At 43.7% G+C, this 24264-nt stretch overlaps 1 protein-coding gene across 6 annotated transcripts in view; it reads right to left on the bottom strand.

Moving 5' to 3' along the window:
- Window positions 1–24264, bottom strand: part of LOC114562491 (A disintegrin and metalloproteinase with thrombospondin motifs 2) — a 191402-nt gene that overhangs the window by 22355 nt on the left and 144783 nt on the right. For all 6 annotated transcript variants that reach the window (XM_028588873.1, XM_028588875.1, XM_028588876.1 and 3 more), the window contains exon 4: window positions 4849–5054. In XM_028588873.1, the coding sequence (XP_028444674.1) occupies window positions 4849–5054 (206 nt within the window). The remainder of the gene's footprint in view (window positions 1–4848; window positions 5055–24264) is intronic.

Here is a 24264-nt window from a genome sequence, read left to right as displayed (position 1 = left end):
TGCCTTTATGGTTGTTTTTTTCTTGTTTGTGTTGTCCTCCCTGTCCAAATATACGCCACACACTACTTAAAGTTTGATGCCAGTGTTCTCCCTCTTGTCTTTTAATAAAAAAAGACCCAATATTAGTGAAACACCTCTCTTCCCTTTAAAAAGTCTAAAATGTACGTTATTGTGGAAATGTCACTGTGCCTCTACATATCATTCCAGTATTTTGTTTTTCCATCTACAAAGACATTCTCCGCCACAATAAAAATTGTTAATAGAGCCACACTTTAGTTCCAAACATTAACTATCCAGCAAAGTAGCACAACATTACTGTACTTTCCAAATGAAGAGGGCAGCTTGTTAGATCAAGAGTCAGGTAACAGGTCCTTTAACTGTTTGTCATTGCCCTTCAAAATGACCCATATGTAAGTCATAAGTGACTCATAAGGCCGGTTACACTGCACGCGCCACGAGAGCGTGGCGTTTCTGTTGCGTCTCAGCTGCGTGGATTTTTCTGTGTCCTACACACCAGAAGCATGTCTGACACGGCGCTGCTCCTGCTGCTAGGTACAGGGAGGGCTGATCTCGGGACATAGTGCCGACAGATTCAAACTCTGAAAAATGGGTAAGTGGGCTGTCTGTTTATAAAAACTTTGTGTAGCTGTAAAGAGCCTATATAGCCTAGCCTATCTGATGTTGGCCCGTCACTCAGAACACACACTACGTTGTTATCGTAGCCTATCCTACCATTTATATATAGCCTACTGATTTGATTAAAGCAAGACAACATCGGCAGTATTGACTGCAAAATATGTTACAGAATATTTCGTTCTGTATGACAGGTGCAATATTTGAAAATCTTTTCCCTGAAATTTTGTATTACATTTATATCTACATTGATGTCAAAACCTAGACTTTCAAACATCAACCTGTCATTTATTAATATGCATTCGTGTCTAAATGACATATAAACATATTTTCCTATTCTATTTTGCCTGGAAACGCTTCCAACACGCTCGCGTCTCGCGTGAAAAAAAGGCGTCGGTTCTATTCCTAGCAGGCATGCGTCTCAGGTGCGTCTCGAGCCGCGCCTGAGACGCGCGTGTCACGCCGGCAGTGTGTAAACTGTAATCTGTTAACATGGGAGCCAAAATATAAACGGACACGCCACACAGCTGACACGCTCGTAGCACGCACGCAGTGTGTAACCGGCCTAAGTGTTTTCAGATCTGCCAACAATATAGACCAGGTTTGATTGAAGTTTAACGACTAAAACATTTTAAATTAAGATCAGGAGAAAATAGTGCCAGGGTTAAAAGAAACCAACTGAAAAGGGCTGCAAACTGTGGTCTCCTGTGTCAAAGATACACTTTGTTAAAATAAACAAATGGTGCATATATGTGCAAGTGCATGCTCATCTACCGACAGATTGTGAAATGGTTTGTGAATAATTAAGCCAGGTGGCTAGACTTATTGTTGATGCAATTGAAAAAAAAAATACAATGTGGGGAAGGGAAGTAAACACATGGGAAAGGAGTGGGAAGCGGAATTACCAATACACACATTTAACTCAACCTACACACACTTTGACACTCTCGCTGAACTTCGCAGACAGGATTTAGTGGTTTTCTGTGGGAGTGCTTTGATGTCCTGCAGACAGCAGTACCGCCCCCTTTTCTGCAACACGCACGCACGCACACACACACACACACACACACACACACACACACACACACACACACACACACACACACACACACACACACACACACACAAATTGTCCACCTTGACTCTAAGCACACTTTGTGAATTTGTCATTCAAACAGGACCACTTTTTCTAAGGGTGTTGAAAGTGACAAAAACACAAATATGCATACAGAAGCGTTTTATGTCAGATGCTTCATTCAGCCTGCATCACAATGCATCACCTCCTCAATATTATTATATATTGCTACTTATGGTTTTCATCAACAAATTCAAGCAGTCAGATATAATATCTAAACTCCCCTTTTCATTGTATCTGCTCTGACACTTATGTCTATCGATGCAGAATTGTCCGCATTGCGATGCATCAATGCAATGATTAATTTCAACACCCCTAAAAGACAGTGGAAGTAGTAAAAATACTGGAAAGGAGACATCATGCCATACATTTGACATGGTTTTACAGTGTGGTTAAGCAGCCACACTATTACAATAACAAAAAAACCTACATAGATATAAATACCTTTAGAGTGCATCTTTACTGTATATTGTTAAATCTCTCTCCTCATTTACCTTGCATGTTTTACTATAAACCTGTGTTATCACTCACATTATACTTAAAAAAACCTTTTTTTTTTTTTCTTCGTTGAGGATTAGTTGCAATAAACTACCCAAGTCAGGGAGGAGTAACAATGCAAAAGAGCTTAGCGTGGAGCGACTCAGTGCTGCTGAGAGACTGAGAGAAAGATATAAAACAGACAGAGAGAGAGAGAGAGAGAGAGAGAGAGAGAGAGAGAGAGAGAGAGAGAGAGAGAGAGAGAGCACCCATCCTGAAGTGAGCAAAGCAAACTTTCAAGAAGAAAGTCGCCCAGATGCCACGCGTGGGAGGCAGCCCTTATTTATTTATTTCTGTTTATCTGGCTGTCAGTAATTTATTCCGAATGCGCTGTTTAAAATACTCCTTCTCCCTCTGTCTCTCCATCTCTTCCCCACAGATTAGAGGGGGGCTGCGACAGGGCTGCATATTCCCTTCTCATATACTGTCTAACAAATATCTAAAAGGGGAGGCAGAGAGCACAGCGGCTCTTGTTCTTTCTCCAGCGCTGAGCTGAGACAACGAGGTGTGGTAGGATTTGTTGCTGTATGCTTGCTCCTGCTTAACAGTCGGAGATTGGTTCCTTGAGCAGTGGGTCGCAATACAAGCGAAAGCAAACAGGAGAACGCACACAAACAGACGCGCACACACCAACGTGCATACACACACGTACAAATGCGTGCAAACAGCACTCTCACCACAGGTTTAATTTGCAAAGATTAAAGTCTGCAGTGTGTTCAGTGTCACACCAACTCACAAGCTCATACACACACACACACACACACACACACACACACACACACACACACACACCTGGGAGTTTGAGTGCTTGGCTAAGTGTTGTTGTGGCCTGGAGCATACAGCCTGCTGTTTCTGCATCTCACACACACACACACACACACACACACACACACACACACACACACACACACACACACACACACACACACACACACACACACACATATATACACACACACACACACACACACACACACACACCCCGATGAAATGATATGTAGGAGCCAGGAGCCCCTTCAGAGCACAGGGCTCAACTAACACACACACACACACACACACACACACACACACACACACACACACACACACACACACACACACACACACACACACACACACACACACACACACTCAAACAAATGAAATCTCATCATATTCAGATAGAGAAGAAAGGATTACCCATGCCTGATTGCTGGATGAGAACATGTAGGAAGGGAATTGAATCCTCGTTCATTCGGTGTGTGTAACCCTCTTTCTTTGACCTCTCTGTGACTTACTTCCCATTTAACTCAAATGGAACGGTTTCCCTATTTAATTATTATTATTGTTTTTTTAATCATGGGTGTACATGAAGATGTGACAGGTTAAAGGAAATACTCATAGCCTGTTATACACTAAAAGGTATTGGTAAATTCATAGCATTAGAGGATCTTAAAATAGCTCAGGTTAAAAAGATCATGCACTCAGTACATAGTTCATAGAGATTGATAAAATTCATATAATTGTGTTAAAAAGTTAAAATCTGTCACGCATACAAAGGGTAAAAATTGTAAGAAGAATGTGTAAACATTATATTGATTACTTTATTTTGTGGTGCATAATTTAAGGGTAAAAGTATTAATCTGTGATCTGCTAAATGCTCTTAATCTATGAGCCTGAGATCGATTGCTTCGGTCTCTACCCAAGTTCCCGGGGAAATCGGGGTCTTTTCCTCATTGCACTAAAGTTCTCAGTGAGGAAACATCAGCGTATCACTCTCGTGATTATCTCTCCCCTTTTTCAGGTATGTTATTGATATAAAACAGAGTTAATTTAATAACATGCTACTTTCTAACATGTCAATAGTGTTTAAGGTGCGTGTAAGTAACATTTTGAGTAAGTTAGAGTTAAGTTTGCAGAGCGTAATGTGTGTGTGTGTGTGTGAGCGGAGCCCCCGCTCGGTTACAGAGAAGAATAGCTCCGTACTGAGAGTAGACGCCATTTTATGTCAATTGTGAATTAACATGTATGCAGTTAATAATATATTTCGCAGTGTTATTTGTATAATGTGTTTCAAGCACTTTATTGACATTTGTGATAAATTTAGTTATGGTTTACTGAGCTAAAACTAATTTGTGCTTAACAGTTATATTGAAAATTTGTATACGTTTCAGTGAATTACAGTGTATGCTATTGTGACTTGAATAAGGCTTGTACCCTACAAAACTATTTCCTGTAGGTCTGTTCTGTAAAATGGGGTACTGTTGTAAAAAGGAATTGCACTCAAATTCTCAGTGAGGAAACATCAGCGTATCACTCTCGTGATTATTTCTTCCCTTTGTCAGGGGCGTAACAAAGACGCATTTACAGTATATGTTGTGTGATAGCACGCTGTACGTTGTGTATGATGTGATCCCAGGCTCTACAATAACCTTTAGTGTCAGCAATTTACACAACAGGTGCCAAATTCTATGTTACATTCTTTAATTGACATGTATTGATCGACTCTGTCTGTTTGTGTGAGTTATTGTGTGTTTCTAACTGTGTGTGCCACCAACACTTACAATGTTCATGAGTGTGAGCAGGTACTTTTGGACATGCTCCTTCCCGTGAAACTGGACCACCGAGTCGTCGACGCCCAGCAGCACCTCGATGTTGTAGGCCCTTTCCAGGCTCTGTCTGCGCAATCGCCCGGCTCGCGTGTGGTTGATACTCTGCTCCACACCGCGGTACAGAGACTCCAGGTCCATGAGACCACCTAGATCAGCACCTGGAGATAAACAAATAACAGTGTTATTCAGGTTATTAAATTGTGTACATAAACTGTGTTTAGCGTGTGTGCAGGTTTTTTTTCCCTAGCAGATGCTAGGGAGAGGTTTTAGCCAGCCCCAAAGGAAAATGACCAGCAAGAACTGAGAATAAAAATATCAATTCAAATCCTCACTAAATTTATTTAAGAGCAATTTACCAAACAATCGTTGAACAAGCAGAACATGAACTTGAATATGAGAGCAAATCTCAGTTTTATCCCCAGAGTCAGGCTGTACCGGACTCTCCCCAAGATTTATTTAAATATTAAAGGTCCCATGGCATGAAAATTTCACTTTATGAGGTTTTTTAACATTAATATGCATTCCCCCAGCCTGTCTATGGTCCCCCAGTGGCTAGAAATGGTGATAGGTGTAAACCGAGCCCTGGGTATCCTGCTCTGCCTTTGAGAAAATGAAAGCTCAGATGAGCCGTTTTGGAATCTGCTTGTTATGAGGTCATAACAAGCAAGGTTACCTCCCCTTTCTCTGCTTTGCCCGCCCAGAGAATTTGGCCCACCCATGAGAGAGAGACATCATGGCTTTCAAACGAGAAAAGTGGCAGTTGTTCAAGGCCACACCCCCACCCTCCACCTTGCCCCTCCCTCTCTCCTCCTCAATAGCTACAGACACAGAAATGGCAAATACTAAGGAAAGCTCATTGTGGGACTGGCTCTAGTGGCTGTAGTGCTGCACCAAAGCTGAATTTCGGGAAAGAGACTTCAGATACAGTATTAGGGGACCACTAAGGTCTATATAAAAGCATCCAAAGTGCACCATGTCATGGGACCTTTAATATTACTTTTTTAACCAGTTTTGTAAATAGGGGTTTTACTTACTCAAGCATAATATACTTTTTTGTTTCTTAAATTGTCAGAAATAACAGGAAAATGCATATATTTCAGTCAAATTAGGTAACACAGACTCACTGCCTTTACTGTACGCGGAACGATCATGCTTACTGTCTTGCGTAGCCCACCCTCCCCCCAAAGGTCCATTCTGAGAAAGCAAAAACCCTGGCCTGTGTGTGTGTGTGTGTGTGAGTCACATCTACATCCACTAGCACAGGTGTACTTATTTAAGAACTTGCATGTTGATGTTGGGCTGCCTCTCCAGGCCGTTCTTGGCCACGAACACGGTGGAGGAGCGCTGCTTTGCCGCCTTATAGATCTCACAGTAAACCAGAATCATGATGAGACCAGGAGTGAAGAAGGACACCAGGCAAGAGGAGAGGATGTACTTCTTTTGTTTGCCTTCCATGACACCAGTTGACAGAATCTTGCATGTGTATCCCTCGTAACTGGTGGTAACGGTGTAGCCATCCTACACAGATCCTCTCTTAATCAACCAAATATTTCTACTCCCATCTGAATAAAAGCAGCAGATGTTGCTTGCTAAACACATGGATTAAGACAGCTCCCTCACACAGGGGCTGCCCACCCTGCTCTTTTCTTGGCTTGCTACATGCTGGAAAAGAAATGCAAATTACACAAGAAACTCAATTTGAGGTTTTTCCATCGGAGAGTGTGCAACCTACTGCAGCCCCGATTTGTTCAGATCCCTAATTACTTCTCTGTTTTTGCCTACACAGGTATGGTAGACAGTGTGTTGTTATGTTGTTAGGGCATTTTGGATAAACTGCAGTCCCAACCCCTAAATGACTGGATTAAGTTTTAAGTGTTTAGTCTAGTTTCTTTTTTAAACTTTTAAATCAGGCAAAGATTTGGAGTCAGTGAGGATACAGAAGATAAATTGTCCCGTCTCTGGAGCCAAGGCCACCCTTCCCCCCCGCATCAATCCTCCATCTCTCTCTTCCTGCTGGTATGTAGACACAGCATGGCCTTGCTTGTATGGAAGCCATGGAAGGCCAAGTCATGCAGTCTTGAACATGCAGTCTCAGTGGATTCAACAAAGCGCTATCCTCCCTGAGTCCAGCCAAGGCCTCCCACTGCCAAGGATAACACACAACATAGCTCATGGAGCGGTGTTTGTGTGTTTGAGTGTTTATGCAGGTGCTTGTGTGCGAGCACTGTGTGAACAAATATGTCTAATTGGGCCACAAATCAATGTTCCAACAGGAACTTTAACTAATCTGAAGTCATAACTGTAATATGTATGCTGTTTTTGACTGTGGATCTATGGTTGGGGGTGCTGGGTGGTGAGTTGATTCATCACTGGGCATGAGGGGAAAGTTGGAGCTCCAGGGTTTTGACACATACAGTCAGAACAAGTGTTGAGTGGAGGGAAAAGAAACAAGATGCAAGAGGAAGATATAGGGACGAGGAGGGTAGAGGAAGAGAGATCTGCCACCTTGTCTCCCAATCAGCAAGGGGCATCCCACTTTCCCACTCCCTCTTATGCAACGTTTCCAAGGCAACGGGCTCATGGGAAAAAACACGACCGCGTGGCTAATATTGGCTCTTGAGTTGCTCGCAGAATGAATCTGGAAGTCTGAATATGATCCCATATCTGCCCACATTCCAGTGAGTGACAGAATACCAACACATAAAAAGAGAGGACGGAAAAGAGGGGGGAAAGATAGAGATTGATATAGAGAGAATCAAGAGACTATAAGAAAGGAGAATGCCAAGATTGTTGCAGCACATATTTTGTTTTTTATAGCTCATCTCACACACACACACACACACACACACACACACACACACACACACACAGAACATTTATTCTCCTTATTAGCAGATAAGGCTGGATTTAAGACAACCCTTGACTCTTCCTAGTTCTACTGTAGCTGCCTTTAACGAGTCTGATGTCATAACCACACCATCTGCTTTTAAAGACAGGTCCAGATATTTTTACCTTTTGCTTATGTAATGTTGGAAGACAAAACACAGAAAAATTGAAAAAAGGTCTAGTGTTTTTCTTACTTTACACTCTGCGCCTTTGCAAAATTGCAGTGCCTTGAAAACTGCGAATGAGACAATGCAGGGAAATTGCATAACACAGGGCCACAGCTGTATGGTAAGTGGAAGGAATACGGTAGAGGTAACTCAAAGTGACACTGGCAGAGTGAAAAACAAGAAGTGGCTGAACCAAAGGTCGAAAGGTTCTTGACCAGGTGGCAAGCTCTAACTATTTAAACCTCTCCGTTTCATCGCACCTCTGTCTTTGCTTACACTTGCTCGAACACTATTTTTTCCTCGCTTCAGCTGTTTTGGAGCGAGTTTCTCAGAGAGAACTGCGGAGGTATAGGTGCAAGAGAGATTGAGAGAGGCGGTAAGGGAGGTGAAAGGTAGAGCTGAGGGGTGTGATGGATGAGAGAGAGAGATGAGAAGAGACCAGAAGGACCTTGGGTGTTTTGAGTTCTGCTTCAAGCTCCTGCAGTGATGGAGAATATTGCTCTCTTGTAGAACATCCGCGTCTGTCTGTGTGACTGCGGGTGAAGCATCAAGGTGTGCTGCTGTATTTCCTGCAGCAATAGCTTACGATAGCTCCTGAAACCTAACTGTTATCACTCTCAACCCATAGATAGAGGATTTTTCTTGTCTCTCCATCCCGAACCTCCTCCTCCTCACCACACCTCATACACGCACACACGCACGCACGCACACACACACACACACACACACACACACACACACACACACACACACACACACACACACATCTCTTTCTACCTGAAACTTTCTTTTTCCTGTCCTTGCATTTTCTCACTCCTGCCTGTATCCCCAAGTACCCCGCCTCCCTCCACCTCCATCATCACACACAAACACGCCACCCTACATGCTCACCTCCTCACAGACACCACCCTCTCTCTCCCCCAGTATTCTCATTCAGGCGGGGTGTAGAGCGCGGCCTTATTAGGAGACAAAGGTTCTTTGTCTTTCAACCTTTGCAAAATGTCAAGAATGTCTGGTTGCCCACTGAATACCAGGTGGGGAGAGAGGGGGGTCGAGAGAGTAAGGAGAGACTATACGCCACAACAGAAGAGAGGGAGAATGGTGATGATAATTCAGGTCAAGCTACATCTTACTATTGAGCAGCGCTCTTTGGTTTAAGGTGACTGCTTGGCAGTCAGGTGTGGCACATTGCTCTGCTCCGCATTCAGGAGCTCTACTGTATAATGATTGGCTTTCACCTTACAATGGTCACTCTGGTCAAGGTAGGTAAGTGTCTGTGTGGGCAAACATCACAGACACTCCAACACAACAAAATCATTGCCACGTATTTGTTACACAGAGCCTCATGAATGGTGCAGTAAAGTAGACTCAGTAAATATAGTATTAATAGAGGAATTACAATATAGTGAATTACAAATTCAAAAACCCCTATGAATAAACGAGGTAGAAATGGAGTGACCCTGCCCGGAGGAAGCCCGGGGCCCCCGTCTGGAGCCAGGCCCAGATGGCGGACTTGTCGGCGAGCGACTGGTGGCCGGGTTTGCCACGGAGCCTGGCCGGGCACAGCCCGAAAAAGCTACGTGGCTCCCATCTCTCCAGACCATGGGCCCACCACCTGTGGGAGGAACTGCTTGGGTCGGGTGCGCTGTCACATGGGTGGCAGTGAAGGTCAGGGGCCTCGACGGACCAGACCCGGGCAGCAGATGCTGGCTCTGGGGACGTGGAACGTCACCTCTCTGTGGGAGAAGGAGCCGGAACTGGTGCGGGAGGTGGAGCGCTACCGGTTAGATCTGGTGGGGCTTACCTCTATGCACGGTCTCGGTTCTGGAACCATACTCCTGGATAGGGGTTGGACTCTTTTCTTCTCCAGGGTTGCCCAGGGTGTGAGGCGCCGGGCGGGTGTGGGGATACTCACAAGCCCCCGGCTGAGCGCCGCTACGTTGGAGTTTACCCCGGTGGACGAGAGGGTCGCCTCCCTACGCCTGCGGGTTGTGGGGGGGAAAACTCTGACTGTTGTTTGTGCATATGCACTAAACAAGAGTTCGGAGTATTCAGCCTTCTTGGAGACCTTGACTGGAGTCCTGCATGGGGCTCCAGTGGGGGACTCGATTGTTCTGCTGGGGGACTTCAACGCGCACGTGGGCAATGATGGAGACACATGGAGAGGCGTGATTGGGAGGAACGGCCTCCCTGATCTAAACCAGAGTGGTTGTTTGTTGTTGGACTTCTGTGCTAGTCATGGATTGTCTATAACAAACACCATGTTCGACCATAGGGATGCTCATAAGTGTACCTGGTACCAGAGCACCCTAGGCCAAAGGTCAATGATCGATTTTATAATCGTTTCATCTGGTCTGAGGCCGTATGTTTTGGACACTCGGGTGAAGAGAGGGGCGGAGCTGTCAATTGATCACCATCTGGGGGTGAGTTGGGTCAGGGGGTGGGGAAAGACTCTGGACAGACATGGTAAGCCCAAACGGGTAGTGCGGGTAAATTGGGAACGTCTGGAGGAGGCCCCTGTCCGACAGACTTTCAACTCACACCTCTGGCGGAGCTTTTCGGGCATCCCTGTGGAGGCTGGGGGCATTGAACCCAAGTGGACAATGTTCAAAGTTTCCCTTGCTGAAGCTGTGGCGAGGAGCTGTGGTCTTAGGGTCTTAGGTGCCTCAAGGGGCGGTAACCCACGAACACCGTGGTGGACACCGGTGGTCAGGGAAGCCGTCCGACTGAAGGAGTCTTTCCGGGATATGTTATCCCAGAGGACTCCGGAGGCGGTTGCAGGGTACCGAAGGGCCCGAAGGGCTGCAGCCTCTGCCGTGAAAGAGGCAAAGCAGCGGGTGTGAGAGAAGTTTGGAGAATACATGGAGAAGGACTTTCTGTCGGCACCAAGGTGCTTCTGGAAAACTGTTCGCCACCTCAGGAGGGGGAAGCGGGAAACCATCCAAGCTGTGTACAGTAAGGATGGGACACTGTTGACCTCAACTGAGGAGGTAATAGGGTGGTGGAAGGAGCACTTTGAGGAACTCCTGAATCCGACTAATACGCCCTCTATGTTAGAGGCAGAGCTGGAGAATGATGGGGGATCATTGTCAATTTCCCAGGCGGAATTCACCGATGTAGTCAAACAACTCCACAGTGGCAAAGCCCCTGGGATTGATGAGATCCGTCCAGAAATGCTCAAGGCTCTGGGTGTGGAGGGGCTGTCCTGGTTGACACGCCTCTTCAACATTGCGTGGAAGTCTGGGACAGTGCCAAAGGAGTGACAGACCGGGGTGGTGGTTCCCCTTTTTAAAAAGGGGGACCAGAGGGTGTGTGCCAATTACAGGGGTATCACACTTCTCAGCCTCCCTGGTAAAGTCTACTCCAAGGTGCTGGAAAGGAGGGGTCGGCCGATAGTCAAACCTTGGGTTGAAGAGGAACAATGCGGATTCCGTCCTGGTCGTGGAACAACGGACCAGCTCTTCACTCTCGCAAGGATCCTGGAGGGAGCCTGGGAGTATGCCCAACCGGTCTACATGTGTTTTGTGGATCTGGAAAAGGCGTATGACCGGGTCCCCCGGGAGATACTGTGGGAGGTGCTGCGGGAGTGTGGGGTGAGGGGGTCTCTTCTCAGGGCCATCCAATCTCTGTACGACCAAAGTGAGAGCTGCGTCCGTTTCTTGGCAGTAAGTCGGACTCGTTTCAGGTGAGGGTTGGCCTCCTCCAGGGCTGCGCTTTGTCACCAATCCTGTTTGTAACATTTATGGACAGGATATCAAGGCGTAGTCGGGGTGGGGAGGGGTTGCAGTTTGGTGGGCTGGGGATCTCATCGCTGCTCTTTGCAGATGATGTGGTCCTGATGGCGTCATCTGCCTGCGACCTTCAGCACTCACTAGATCGGTTCGCAGCCGAGTGTGAAGCGGCTGGGATGAGGATCAGCACCTCTAAATCTGAGGCCGTGGTTCTCAGCAGGAAACCGATGGAGTGCCTACTCCAGGTAGGGAATGAGTCCTTACCCCAAGTGAAGGAGTTCAAGTACCTTGGGGTTTTGTTCACGAGTGAGGGGACAATGGAGCGGGAGATTGGTCGGAGAATCGGCGCAGTGGGTGCGGTATTACATTCAATTTATCGCACCGTTGTGACGAAAAGAGAGCTGAGCCAGAAGGCAAAGCTCTCGATCTACCGGTCAATTTTCGTTCCTACCCTCACCTATGGTCATGAAGTCTGGGTCATGACCGAAAGAACGAGATCCAGGGTACAAGCGCCCAAAATGGGTTTCCTCAGGAGGGTGGCTGGCGTCTCCCTTAGAGATAGGGTGAGAAGCTCAGTCATCCGTGAGGAGCTCGGAGTAGAGCCTCTGCTCCTTCGCGTCGAAAGGAGCCAGTTGAGTTGGTTCGGGCATCTGGTAAGGATGCCCCCTGGGCGCCTCCCTAGGGAGGTGTTCCAGGCACGTCCAGTTGGGAGGAGGCCTCGGGGAAGACCCAGGACTAGGTGGAGAGATTATATCTCCAACCTGGCCTGGGAACGCCTCGGGATCCCCCAGTCGGAGCTGGTTAATGTTGCTCGGGAAAGGGAAGTTTGGGGTCCCCTGCTGGAGCTGCTCCCCCCGCGACCCGATACCGGATAAGCGGACGAAGATGGATGGATGAATTACAGTATACAGCATCATATTGTAAATAACACAAACAAATAAAAACACACAAGAAACAAATAGCAAAAAAAAGTATTTCAGTCACTTTACGAGTGTACAACCAAGTGTAACACTATGAATGACAGGAAAGAAAGTGCGCTGTGTGGCCCTCGCTATAATAACTGACTGCCTTCCGAGGTTCTGAGGAGGACATGTCCTACAAACTACGGTAGTTCTTGTTAAGCATACCCCAGACTTGTAGAGTCTATACATAGTCACAGTTTATGGTAAAGTCATGCCGTACTTATCAACAACAACAATCAAGTCCTAGAAAATAAAGCAGATGTTAATTTGGGTGGATAAGTGCGGTTAGGGAGATTATGTGACTTAATTCGTATGGGGAGTCTTGGAGGAAAAAGTCCTGGCTTTGATATATTGGTTAAAGATATGTGCTATAAAGTTAATTGAGAAATCTGTTTTTTTTTCAGTTCTTACAGTGAAAAGTTGCCTAACATTAAATAGTAATATAAGTGTTATATTAATAACATGAAAATGAGTTAGGTACTCCAGTGACTTTGAGGGTATCTGCCTACACATAGTCTTCCCTCAGGAGTGATGATTAACATCTTTAGTGCTATTGTGTAGTTTGGTTATTTTTGTAGCACGTATGAGTGGCAGCAAGCCTGCGGGGACATGGCAAACTCATTAGTGCTTACCTGAGTTCAAGGCTGTCTGTCCACCTAGAGGCATAGTTATCCACACACGTGAACTAATTTACTTACAGACACGTCTTGGTCACATAGCTCAGGGCATGGACATTTAGTCTCCCCGGTGACAGCTTTATGAGTTGTCATGGTGATGAGTAGCTCGGACAGCGGCCCGTTAACGCTGCTGCTCGCATTTGGACAGGTAGCAACATGCCATGCTGTCCCACACAATGTTCCCATACTGAATGCTCATTATTTCTGACCTCGCATGTGACAGCTGTAAAGGCTGCAGAGTGTAGATGTGTACACATAGTGAACAACGCTTTCCATAATCATACTGCCGTTAATTATTTAGATTGGCAATCAGCAATCTAATTTTACATGGACAGCTCCCTAAAGACCATAATAATTATTCATACATCAAGCACTGAACTTTGCCCATTTATTAATAACTGCTTTAGGTTAGGGTTGTTTATTTTTAACCGTGATTCCTATAATGCTGACAAGATGTTTTGAGTGGTCGAGCCTTGAGTTTCATGTCCAAAGATCCATAATATTTAGGCGGATGCATTATATCTATCTGTGCTCCCTGAAGTGGAGCAGAGGACCATTTTTAATATTGCATGAAGAAGCCTTTATAATCAGCAGGCGAGAGGGCCACCTATCCTCACCGCTGCGCGGTGTGTCTGTGTGGATTTCTGGTAGTTCATGAGACAAGACGACCTTCAGCTCTCCCCTCTTACATAACTGTCTCTCTGTCAGAAACACACAGGGCTGTTGGCTGCTGGGTGTGTGTGTGTGTGTGTGTGTGTGTGTGTGTGTGTGTGTGTGTGCGCTGTGGTGCACACCGATTCCCTGTGTCCTGCTGTACCACAGTTTTACTAGCGAAGCGGAGCCATTTCTTCATAAAGTCCATATGCAGAGTCAACTACATATTCATAATGCAAAGCCACCAAATTAAATAAGCTTTGAAACTGAAGAAAAATCACTCATGATTGCACACGTTGTCACAAATGAGCCTAAATTGAGCGGCGATATTTCTCTCAAGCTTTAAGGAGATTTGTGAGTGCAACTTGTCATATCAATAATTACAGCAAAGAAGATCAGCCTATGTAAACATCGCAAACACTGTAATCCAATCATGCCATCCACAGAGGCAATATTGCTGGCAAAGATCAATCATGTCCCCAAACTCTCTCTCTCTCTCTCTCTCTCTCTCTCTCTCTCTCTTCGTTCTGTGGTTGGATCGACGAAGCTTGATGTAAACTGGAGAGCCTTAGTGTCCAATAAGACAGCAAAGCCAGGCTGATATAGGGCTTACTGCTGGTCTCATCCAGTCTGAAACTGACCTGTCTGACGGCCTGTCTGCCTGTCCTTTCCTGTGTCTGTCTATATTTGCCTCACAGAGCCAGACATTTATAAAGGTCTCTTATGAAATCAAAAAGTATGAAAACAACTCCAGCCATGAAAGGGCAGCGAAGATAAACACAGAACAGCACCAGTATGCAGACAAGGCACATTCTTCATCTACATATCTTACTACTGTCATATCAAGCTCCACTGCCTGTCTACTTTGAGGCAACTATGGATCAATCTTACTGGGAAACGGTGTGTGCATCTACAGGAAGATAAAGAGATAGAGGCTGACAGCGAGGTGCAAGGTCCGGCTCCCAGAGAATCTATAAATCTCTGAGAGACAGCTTCCCGCTGGCTTGAAGGGTTTGTGGCCCCCTTGCCACCTCTCCCCCCAACCCTGCAACCCCTCCCTGCCTGTCACCTCATCCTCTATCTTATATATCAACCCTATTCATATACAACTCATATGTCTGTAGGGAATGTGATGCTGCCTGGATTAGGTTTTCATTAACATAAAGAGGACATGTTTGACATTGACCTGCTAAATGTTCTCTGGCAGCATATCTCTATTTTTCCTGACAACATTTGCTCATGCAACTAAAGCATGATGGACGTTTCTATGGTTATGTTAGGGTAACTCAAAAGATTGTGAACCCGAGGCTTTTTTCTCTCGATTTTAACCTTTCCCTTCATAACCTTCATTTACAGGTTTTTAGCAGATCAATTTGTCTGAGTGGTACAATATGTATTCTAGGACAGCTTTTATTAATAAAAAAACGTTTATCAAATTGAGTTGAGGGGACACACTTGCATTTTTTTTTATATTTAACCCTCAGAGCCCTGAGGCCATTTTTACAATTCCTTGTCCGTCTGGTTTTATTTTCTAAAAAAGCTTGTAAAACATCAACCCTGTTGTCTACAGTCAATTAATGTACATCATTCTTTTCAGGAAAAATTGGGCTATTAGAATATTTGTGCTGTAGTGAGGTCACTTGAATGTTAAAAAAGGCTGTATGACCTTAACCAATGCCATAATTGATTTGGGCCTGAAAGATCAGGAACTGCGTTCCAGCACCTTTGATTAATAAGTAAATTAATCTGATTGGCAGTTTTATACATATAAAAAGAATACATGTATATTCATTTTGTCAATTTAATTTTGCAGCAGCGCACTGCTGTGAATTGCAGCGATGCACAGCTGTGAGTACAGTGTCAGTATCAGAGCAACGTTAGCATTAATTTGAAGAGGTCCAATGGTCACTCTCCTTTTAACTCAGTTCTGCTCTTTGGCTCTGCTAAATGCTCCACTACTGTGTGTTCACCAGCTAGTCGCTAACTTTGTTTGTATGCTGAGGAGACTCTTCACTCTCACTCTTCTTTTACTGAGATGAAACAACTCTTTGTATTGACATCTTCTGTAAAAAGTATAATAAAAAACAAATATTAAAACTCTTGTTTACTGCTCTGCATTTCTCCTGTCCTCATTTCTTCTCCCATCACCCATAGCCCCAGGAAATGTCCTGTCCTGTCCTGGCTGTGAAGTACTCAAAGAAAGCCACTTGAGACACCCAGCACCACAGTTATTATGACAGGCCAGTCAGCCAAACATCTGTCAACCTGAGCACTGTAGAAAAGGAGGGAGTGGAGGAGGCGGTGTAGGAGGAGAGGAGGAGGGGGAGCAGAGGAGGTAAAAAAAAAGTGGAGAAGGAGAAAAATGATAGAGATAATGAAATGAAAAAAAAAAAACATGAGGTGAGAAAGGGGAGAGATAATGAGAAGGTTGAATTGGGCTTCAAACCATCCTGGGACTATTGAGAGAAATCTCTATTTATTTTTATCATAAACTAATATGACAAGCCAAATACAAAAGCTTGGATTACAAAATATTTTTTGAGATCTATTTAAAGTGTTTTGCATTATTCCCTTTTAATTTACCTACCTAGATTTTGTTAATTAGTTCCATTTAGCAGCTCGTGAAGTCTGCTGGTTTGTAAATGATTTCTAAAACAGCCAACTGACAATCAAAAAGACTATTAACACACTATAAACAAGACTCATTTCATGATAAAATACAATTGGACAAAGTGCAAAAGGAAGCGCCTTGGTCTTAAAGCTTCAAACTGCCAACCGGCAGCAAAAGAGAGATGACAACAAGCTGGGTCATGTCTAATACATTTGGCCCTTAAGTTGCTCTTTTTTGTCTACATCTCTATATCCCATCCCTTTTTGTCACATTTTCTGAAGAGATTGATCCAATTGTCATGTTGGGTGATTTGACAAGATGGCCACAGGTGGACCAGCAAATACTTGTCCCACAGGCAAAGCAGGAGGGAACAGCCAAATAAACATAAGCTACCACAACAGGTGAGCTACCTGTGTGAATTGCCAACATAAATACCAAATGACCAAACAGGTTACAGGTGTCTCAGTCAATAAGTCTGATGACCAACGGCCACCTACAACTATCCCTCTCTCTTTACATTCCTATCCGTTCCTGCTTCCTTCATTTCCTCTTTTATTCATTAAATGTACCTTTTGAAAGGGTAGATATGGAGTAAGAGTGGGCGAGAGAAAGATAATCTAGCTAAAGGTGTAAGACAATATGTATGCAAATGTTCTCACCAAGCAGCTCACCAGCAGAGCCAAGCATGCCTGCCAAAGGGTGGCGGGATGAGGATTTATCATGCAATATCACCTCATCATAAATGATAATGATAAACATGTAAGCCAGGCTGTAGCATAGTTATAGACCATCTCTAACCCAGCTACATAAGGAGGGTGGTAAATCAGCAGAGATATCATTGTAATGTTTTAAACAATTAAGGTGTGGAGTACTTGAACACACCACTTGGACACAGGGAGGAAAATAAAAAATAAAAGTATTTTGGCGTTTAAAAACTGGCATGCTCCAACAGCAAGAGTTATTACTGCCTCGTCGGCCCACAAACACACAGAATTCTTTTCAATTGCACAGTGCTCAAGCCAGACGGGAGAGAATTAATAAGGCACTACAGTGTATCGGTGTTACTAAATTGGCAGTGTTTCATAACAAAGTCTTTCAGAGCAGTTATCAATTAGAAACAATTAAAAGAGCCATTCATCATTCTTACAAAGCTGGCTCCGAACAGGGAGCAGCGCTGACAGAGAAGCTGATAAAATGTAATCAAAACCATAGCTAGGCTAACGTTGACAGAGCTCAGGTATGTTTATGTAAAGATCACACGTCCATCTTGCTCCTTTGGACAGGAACACTGTGTGTGTATTAAACATGGCCACTAAAGTGAAATCTGTGCAGAAAAAGTGACAACAGGGGAGAAAAACACGATAGGAACAGGTTTAAAGTCAAGCTGCAAAGACGCTTCAAAAGCTGCTAGAAAAATCACACACAAACAAGTCCATCCCCAGGCCCTTGGCACTTGCCGTGGAAGCCATGTGCTGGTCTGTCTGTGTGCACTCTATTGATTGACATACAGTTTCCTGCATCGCATCTTGCCCGGAAAACCCTCGCAAAGGCTTCCCATATTAATGTTCACATTATCACTGCTTTGTTGGTAACCAAGAGAGATAGGATCTTAATGCAAAGATGCACTGGGGGAAAGTATCCCATACACAATATAGCTCTGCACATCCATCTTTCCCAGCTTTTAGTCCCCCAAAGGCGATCGTGATGGCACAGGGTGAGGCTACTACCCCCCCACCTCCCAGGCATATGGCTAATCAATGCAGTCTCTTCCGTGCAAAGGTAACTCTATACTTGAGTAGGGAGGATAGGGGAGCTTCCAGCGTGGCCTCCCCGTCTCTCTATCCTAATGAAGCTCCCAGGTAATCAAATCACTGCACACACAGGCAGATGGCCAATAAGGGAAAAGCCACCGGGGCTCTTTAATGGGATCACAAAAAGTTTTTAAACTTACTGATGAGTCATTTTTCCTCTCTCATGCATGTATTTAGCGGAACCAAAACTGATTTCAACATGTGGCTACATGAGTTTAATGTGTCATTTATTTATGTGTGCCCTTCACAGCACTATCACTGATGAAGTTTGACACAGAGATCATTCCTGCATGGCTACATGATAACATGCTAAAATCTGGCTGAAGATGCATTTTCATTTGCTGGACTGGACCCCTTTTTTGTTTGGGAATCACTGACAATACGGTCATAAGGTACTAGGAGTGGCAGCTAAACTACTTTCAAGGCTTGGATCAGCATGGAAGTCTCCCAGTTGAATCACTCCTACAAAAGGTTAACAGCTGCATTGAAAAGAATCTGGATCTGGACAGAAAGTCAAAGAAAATATGTGCACATAGAAACTTCAGAGCATTATGTAAATGTTAAGCCAAGGGAAGTGAAATAACTATGACACTTTTTGAATTTGCTACAGCTCTGATTTACACCTCTAACCGATGTCTTCACCGTAGCAACAGTCGCTGAGCCTCATACTGTAGTATCGTGCAATTTACCATGTACCAAACAGACAGTGACAATGTAATTTCTCTGAAACAATTATTAACACATTCATAACAATTCATAACCTTACAGTCACAGTAAAACAACATGTAGAGCTTTTATAGCTTCTATAATGTGACATATTTTTTAGTGACAACTAGGGCTGGGCAATATATCGATATTATATCGATATTGTAATATGAGACTAGATATCGGCTTAGATTTTGAATATCGTATTATCGTGATATGACTAAGTGTTGTCTTTTCCTGGTTTTAAAGGCTGCTTTAGAGTAAAGTGATGTACTTTTCTGAACTTACCAGACTAGCTGTTCTAATATTTGCCTTTTCCACACTTTGACATTATGTTCACATTACTGATGATTATTTATCTAAAATCTAAGTACAAGTTTAACATTTTACAGGAAAAAAAAAGGGGTTTTGATACCCCAAAATGTTAAGACACACTTTTATTCTCTGGATTGTAATTGTGTTTTGCCTGTTTTTATCTGATTCCCTAGGTTTAAATTGTGTTTAAACTTGTTTCTAAGTGATATATAAGTAAAATACACTTGAAACTAAAATCATCCAGGAAGTTTTCGTGCTGCTGTAAGGGAAGTTTTGAAAGTAAACTATCAAAAGCTAATTTACTGTGTGGACGTATAAGGGAAACCTGTGGCTCCTTCCACTTCGCTACTCAATAAACATAATGTAACAAGGCAGAATGCCATTATGTAGCAATAAGATAAAAGGTTATGTGGGCATCTTATGGGCACTGTCCACGATATTGAACTTAACATACAGTCTATTAAATAAACACCTAACCACTTCCTTTAGTATAACCTCAACAGCTGGAATGGTGCAGTGACCGACGTCATTCCCCAAGGTTTTGTCAAAATTAAAACTGCATGATGATTGATGATTATCATGCTGATCCATGGAGGATTGTGGGGGATAAAATATTCAAGTCGATTCTGTGGCTATTTTGTATGGCTAGATTTTGAAAATGACATTCTTTCTTAGTAAACTACGTATGATCTGCTCTATGTTGGGATAAGACAAATTCAAACTAATCCCATTCATAGCAATAATCCCCTCCATTTTATAGGATTTACCATTAACTAATAATCTTTCAATCAATATGTTAACAATGACTCAACAGGAAAACTTGGCATTATTTAAGGACAACTGTGGGCAGCTATACAGACAACCGGCTCGGGGGGACAAAACAGACTGCTGTCCTCCATATCCTCCAGCTCAATTTAATAAAGAGAGGTTATTATAAAGCCAAAGGAGTATTTTCCCTGCTCTCCCAATCTAGGAACTGGCAGTAAGACCTGTCTCATTCTCCTCACTCTGCAGAGCAAGTAATACCCACTAATCCCAGACACAGAAAGAGAATGTGGGGACAAGATAGAGGAAGAGAGAAAGAAAGAAAGAAAGAAAGAAAGAAAGAAAGAAAGAGCTCATGTCATTATTTACAGGTTTTATGCTTAGTCCTTTCTTCAACTATTTACACCCTCACCCCATCATATTGGTCTGTGGGTGTGAGAAAAATGGTGTGTGTGTTACATCTATGTGTGTTCATGTGTGTGTGTGTGCTGTCACCAGAGCATGCCAAGTGTGGAGGACTAGACACAGACCAAAGAGTCACAATCCCCAATAGTTCATTTAGAAGGGATCACGCTGGTAGTGCGCACGCACGCACGCGCACACACACACACACACACACACACACACACACACACACACACACACACACACACACACACACACACACGCGCGCGCAAGCGCACACACACACACCTCCCAGGCCCATCCTATCCAGTGTGATGTAATGAGATATCTGCCGTTTCCCATTCGAGCCTCTTCATCCTCCACAGGGCAAAAACCACTGACGGAGAGGAGATACAAGAGGAAAGGAGAAAAAGACAAGGAGAGGATGGGAAATAGAGGACAAGGAGCAAAATCTGATATTTCTGTTTTTGTCTTCCTCCCCCTCTCTGTTTAAGGGAGTAATATGTCTCCATCTCTGTCTATCCTATTGTAATGGAGTAGGTCTCACTACGCTGCCTGAGGAAATTGCCTTATAGTCCCTTTGCCCCTCTTCTATATGTGGACAGACACACAAACACACACACACACTTTCATGGCGTTGGCCCCCGTGACACTGCTTAAATATTAATGACCTGGTTCTCTCTCATTAATAATAGCTGCAGCGCTGATTACTCTGTGAATACCACTGTGTGTGTGTGTGTGTGTGTGTGTGTGTGTGTGTGTGTGTGTGGCGTGCGTGTTTGTGTGTACACATATGGAAGTGTGCCTACTCACAATGTGTGAGCCAAGTTTGCCTGTCACTGGCATATTACACTGTGAATCCCTCCAAAAGGATTACTGACATAGCATTATTGAGGTAAATTAAAACATTTTGAATTATATAACAGTGATGATCTTAAAGATTAATATATGGTGATAAATCCATTGCCAGTTTGTGTCAGAGTATGTGTTTCTGTGTGTGAGAGAAAAGAAGAGAAGTGGGTGTGGAGGGTGTATGCATAACATGTACATACACACATGAAAAAGAATGAAATGTGGATAAGCAACAAACACACACACACACACACACACACACACACACGCACGCACGCACGCACGCACGCACGCACACACACACTTACTTACAATTATGCAGAAATACCCACACAGACGGGACTTTCGCTCAGTTAAGCCATGCATGAGGCACGTGAGATGCAGCTGGCTTAATGTAGCTTAGTACTAGACACAACACGCACACACGCAACACACAACACACAAACACACACACAAACCACACACACACACACACACACACACACACACACACACACACACGGGCCAACAAAAAGCAGGAGTAGACATCAGTATCCATTGGGTTGTAATGGAGAACCTTGCGTCCCCCTGCTAAGAATAGAAAGTAGCAGGGGGAGAGAAAGAGGCTGTGGGGAGAAAGAGGAGTGTGATTTGATGAGCTGTGTGTCCTTTAGTAATGATGAGTCAGCGAATTACAGCAGCGCACGTGGTGAATGGAAAGCAATCCAAAATAAAAGTATTCACCAATTTCAATTGCATCGAAATTAAACGTAATTGTTCTTGCAGTTATTTGCTTGTTATGTATAGTATTTGCAAATATTGATTAATGTACAATTCTATAATTTGATTATTTTATGTTTGTGTGGATAACAGTATAATAAAGAATTGATTATTCTGCCTTTATATGACTGCACAGTATACCAGCTGCTCTTTTGTTTCGCGTGTATAGGTGTATATCTGTTCTGTGTGTTGGTGTGTGTGCTCTTCTGCGTGTGTTTGTACTTCTGTGGCCAACGAACCCACACAATTCCCATTTCCCTGATGAATTGTATTGAACTGCATTGAGACAAGGAGGGAATGGAAGGAAAATAAAGAACTAGAGAGGGAGAAAGAAAGAGAAGAGGTAATCAGTGTTTCTTAAGATTGTCATGAGAACTGGACACACTGTTTAGGAATTGAAAAGAAGCAGTGTTCCCCAATCTTTCATCTCACATATGCATACATACATCTCTACAATCCATGCAACACACAATTCATCCTGCTTTTGTCCATCTTTTCAGGCCATCCTGACACCCTTCTCACCACCCAGCCCTCATACACCTCTCAAGCAGAGGCACAAGTCAGACTTCAATTCCCCCAACTCGCCACCCGCCCATGCACCCACCCACCCTGGGTCTCTCTGGCCCCACCTGCATTGTCTGGCTGTGGCTGATGGAAATCATCTTATTAGTACTGTGCTAATGTCTGCTCTGGATTCCTGGGACACTCTGGCTGCTACTATTTTAATTGGCTGACTATTAATATTTCATTCGTTTAAACACATCACATCACCTTTCCCTTCGCTGGCTCTGACCCTGTGGCTGGCTGCTCAGTATGTCAGACGGGGAATATAGATAGAGTGGGAAATTATTTTCGCAGTGACCTGCCACAATATAGCTTTGGATTTTTGTGTCAGAGGATGGTTAAGGTATGTTTTTTTAAAGTTTGAGTGAAAAGAATGTATTAAGAAATTAATAGTGATGGAGAACTCATGGATTACAGTAAAAAGGGTTCATGGGTTAATATTTGGAATGTTTTGGAGTGGTTATATGTTGATGTAAATGATAAATAAATGTGCAACAGCTAAATCAAAGATGAACTGTACATAGTGTCTTCAAGCCACCACTAGGATGGTGATTTGATCTGTGGAGCAAGATTTCTTCATCTTTTCTGGTCTGTAACCCAGTTTTTAGGTCACAAAATTCTCATGACCCCTGCAATTGCTGTAAAAATATCAGCAATCATAATGCTGTCAAGACGTCATGGGAATTTAAGTATGGCATATTTCCAAGTGTTTGAAAATCAAGTCTATTTCTAATTCCAGTAATACTTTTTTTTTCAATATATCAGTTTTAGAAATCTCCACAGTGGACAAAGAAATGTCCAATGAAACAAACTTAAATCATAGACAGAGAGAGAACAATCCAACGTAAAATTGAATACATCTGGACACAATGAACCCAACAAACTTTAAAGAAAGATGTGGATTGATTGCGCACTAGCTGTAAAAATTGCAGGTGAGCACGTTGCTCACACATGCACGCACACACACCTGGCAGCCCTGGGGCTACCTCCAGGACAGAACAGGTGATGGAGCTGGGGGAAGGAAAGGAAAATGCAAGGAGTGGAATAAGTTGGAGAGGGTGATATAAACAGAAAGAAGAAAGAGAAGGGATACAACTACTGACTTAATTCAACAATTAATTTGGTAGCTATAATTTAGAAGTTGTGCTATCATAAAATGCATCATAGGGTCATTACGATCAACTACTATTTTTTTGGCCATGTTGGTTTTGTGCTTTATCATATAACAGTACAGTTATGAATCTTTCAGTCTAGTTCTGGATCAGGGATCCTCCAGACGTCTTCTGCAATGATCAGGTCTTAAATCTGTAGAGTGCCAGAGACTCTGATGTGCACTCACAGTCCAGTGTTGTGGTTTATAGTGAAGCATGCATTACAGAACCAACTTATTAGAACTAACTATTTCTTCCCAAGGTGATGTTAGTTCTGTAAAGCAAAACCAAAAACTGGAGATATGTGTGACTATTAAATGGGAACTGCACCAATATTGCACATCAAAGTCAGT

This window comes from Perca flavescens, chromosome 10 (assembly GCF_004354835.1).
Source record: "Perca flavescens isolate YP-PL-M2 chromosome 10, PFLA_1.0, whole genome shotgun sequence".
Lineage (NCBI taxonomy): Eukaryota > Metazoa > Chordata > Actinopteri > Perciformes > Percidae > Perca > Perca flavescens.
The sequence above is the reverse complement of the archived record's forward strand: the minus strand, read 5'-3'. Positions and strand labels throughout refer to the sequence as shown.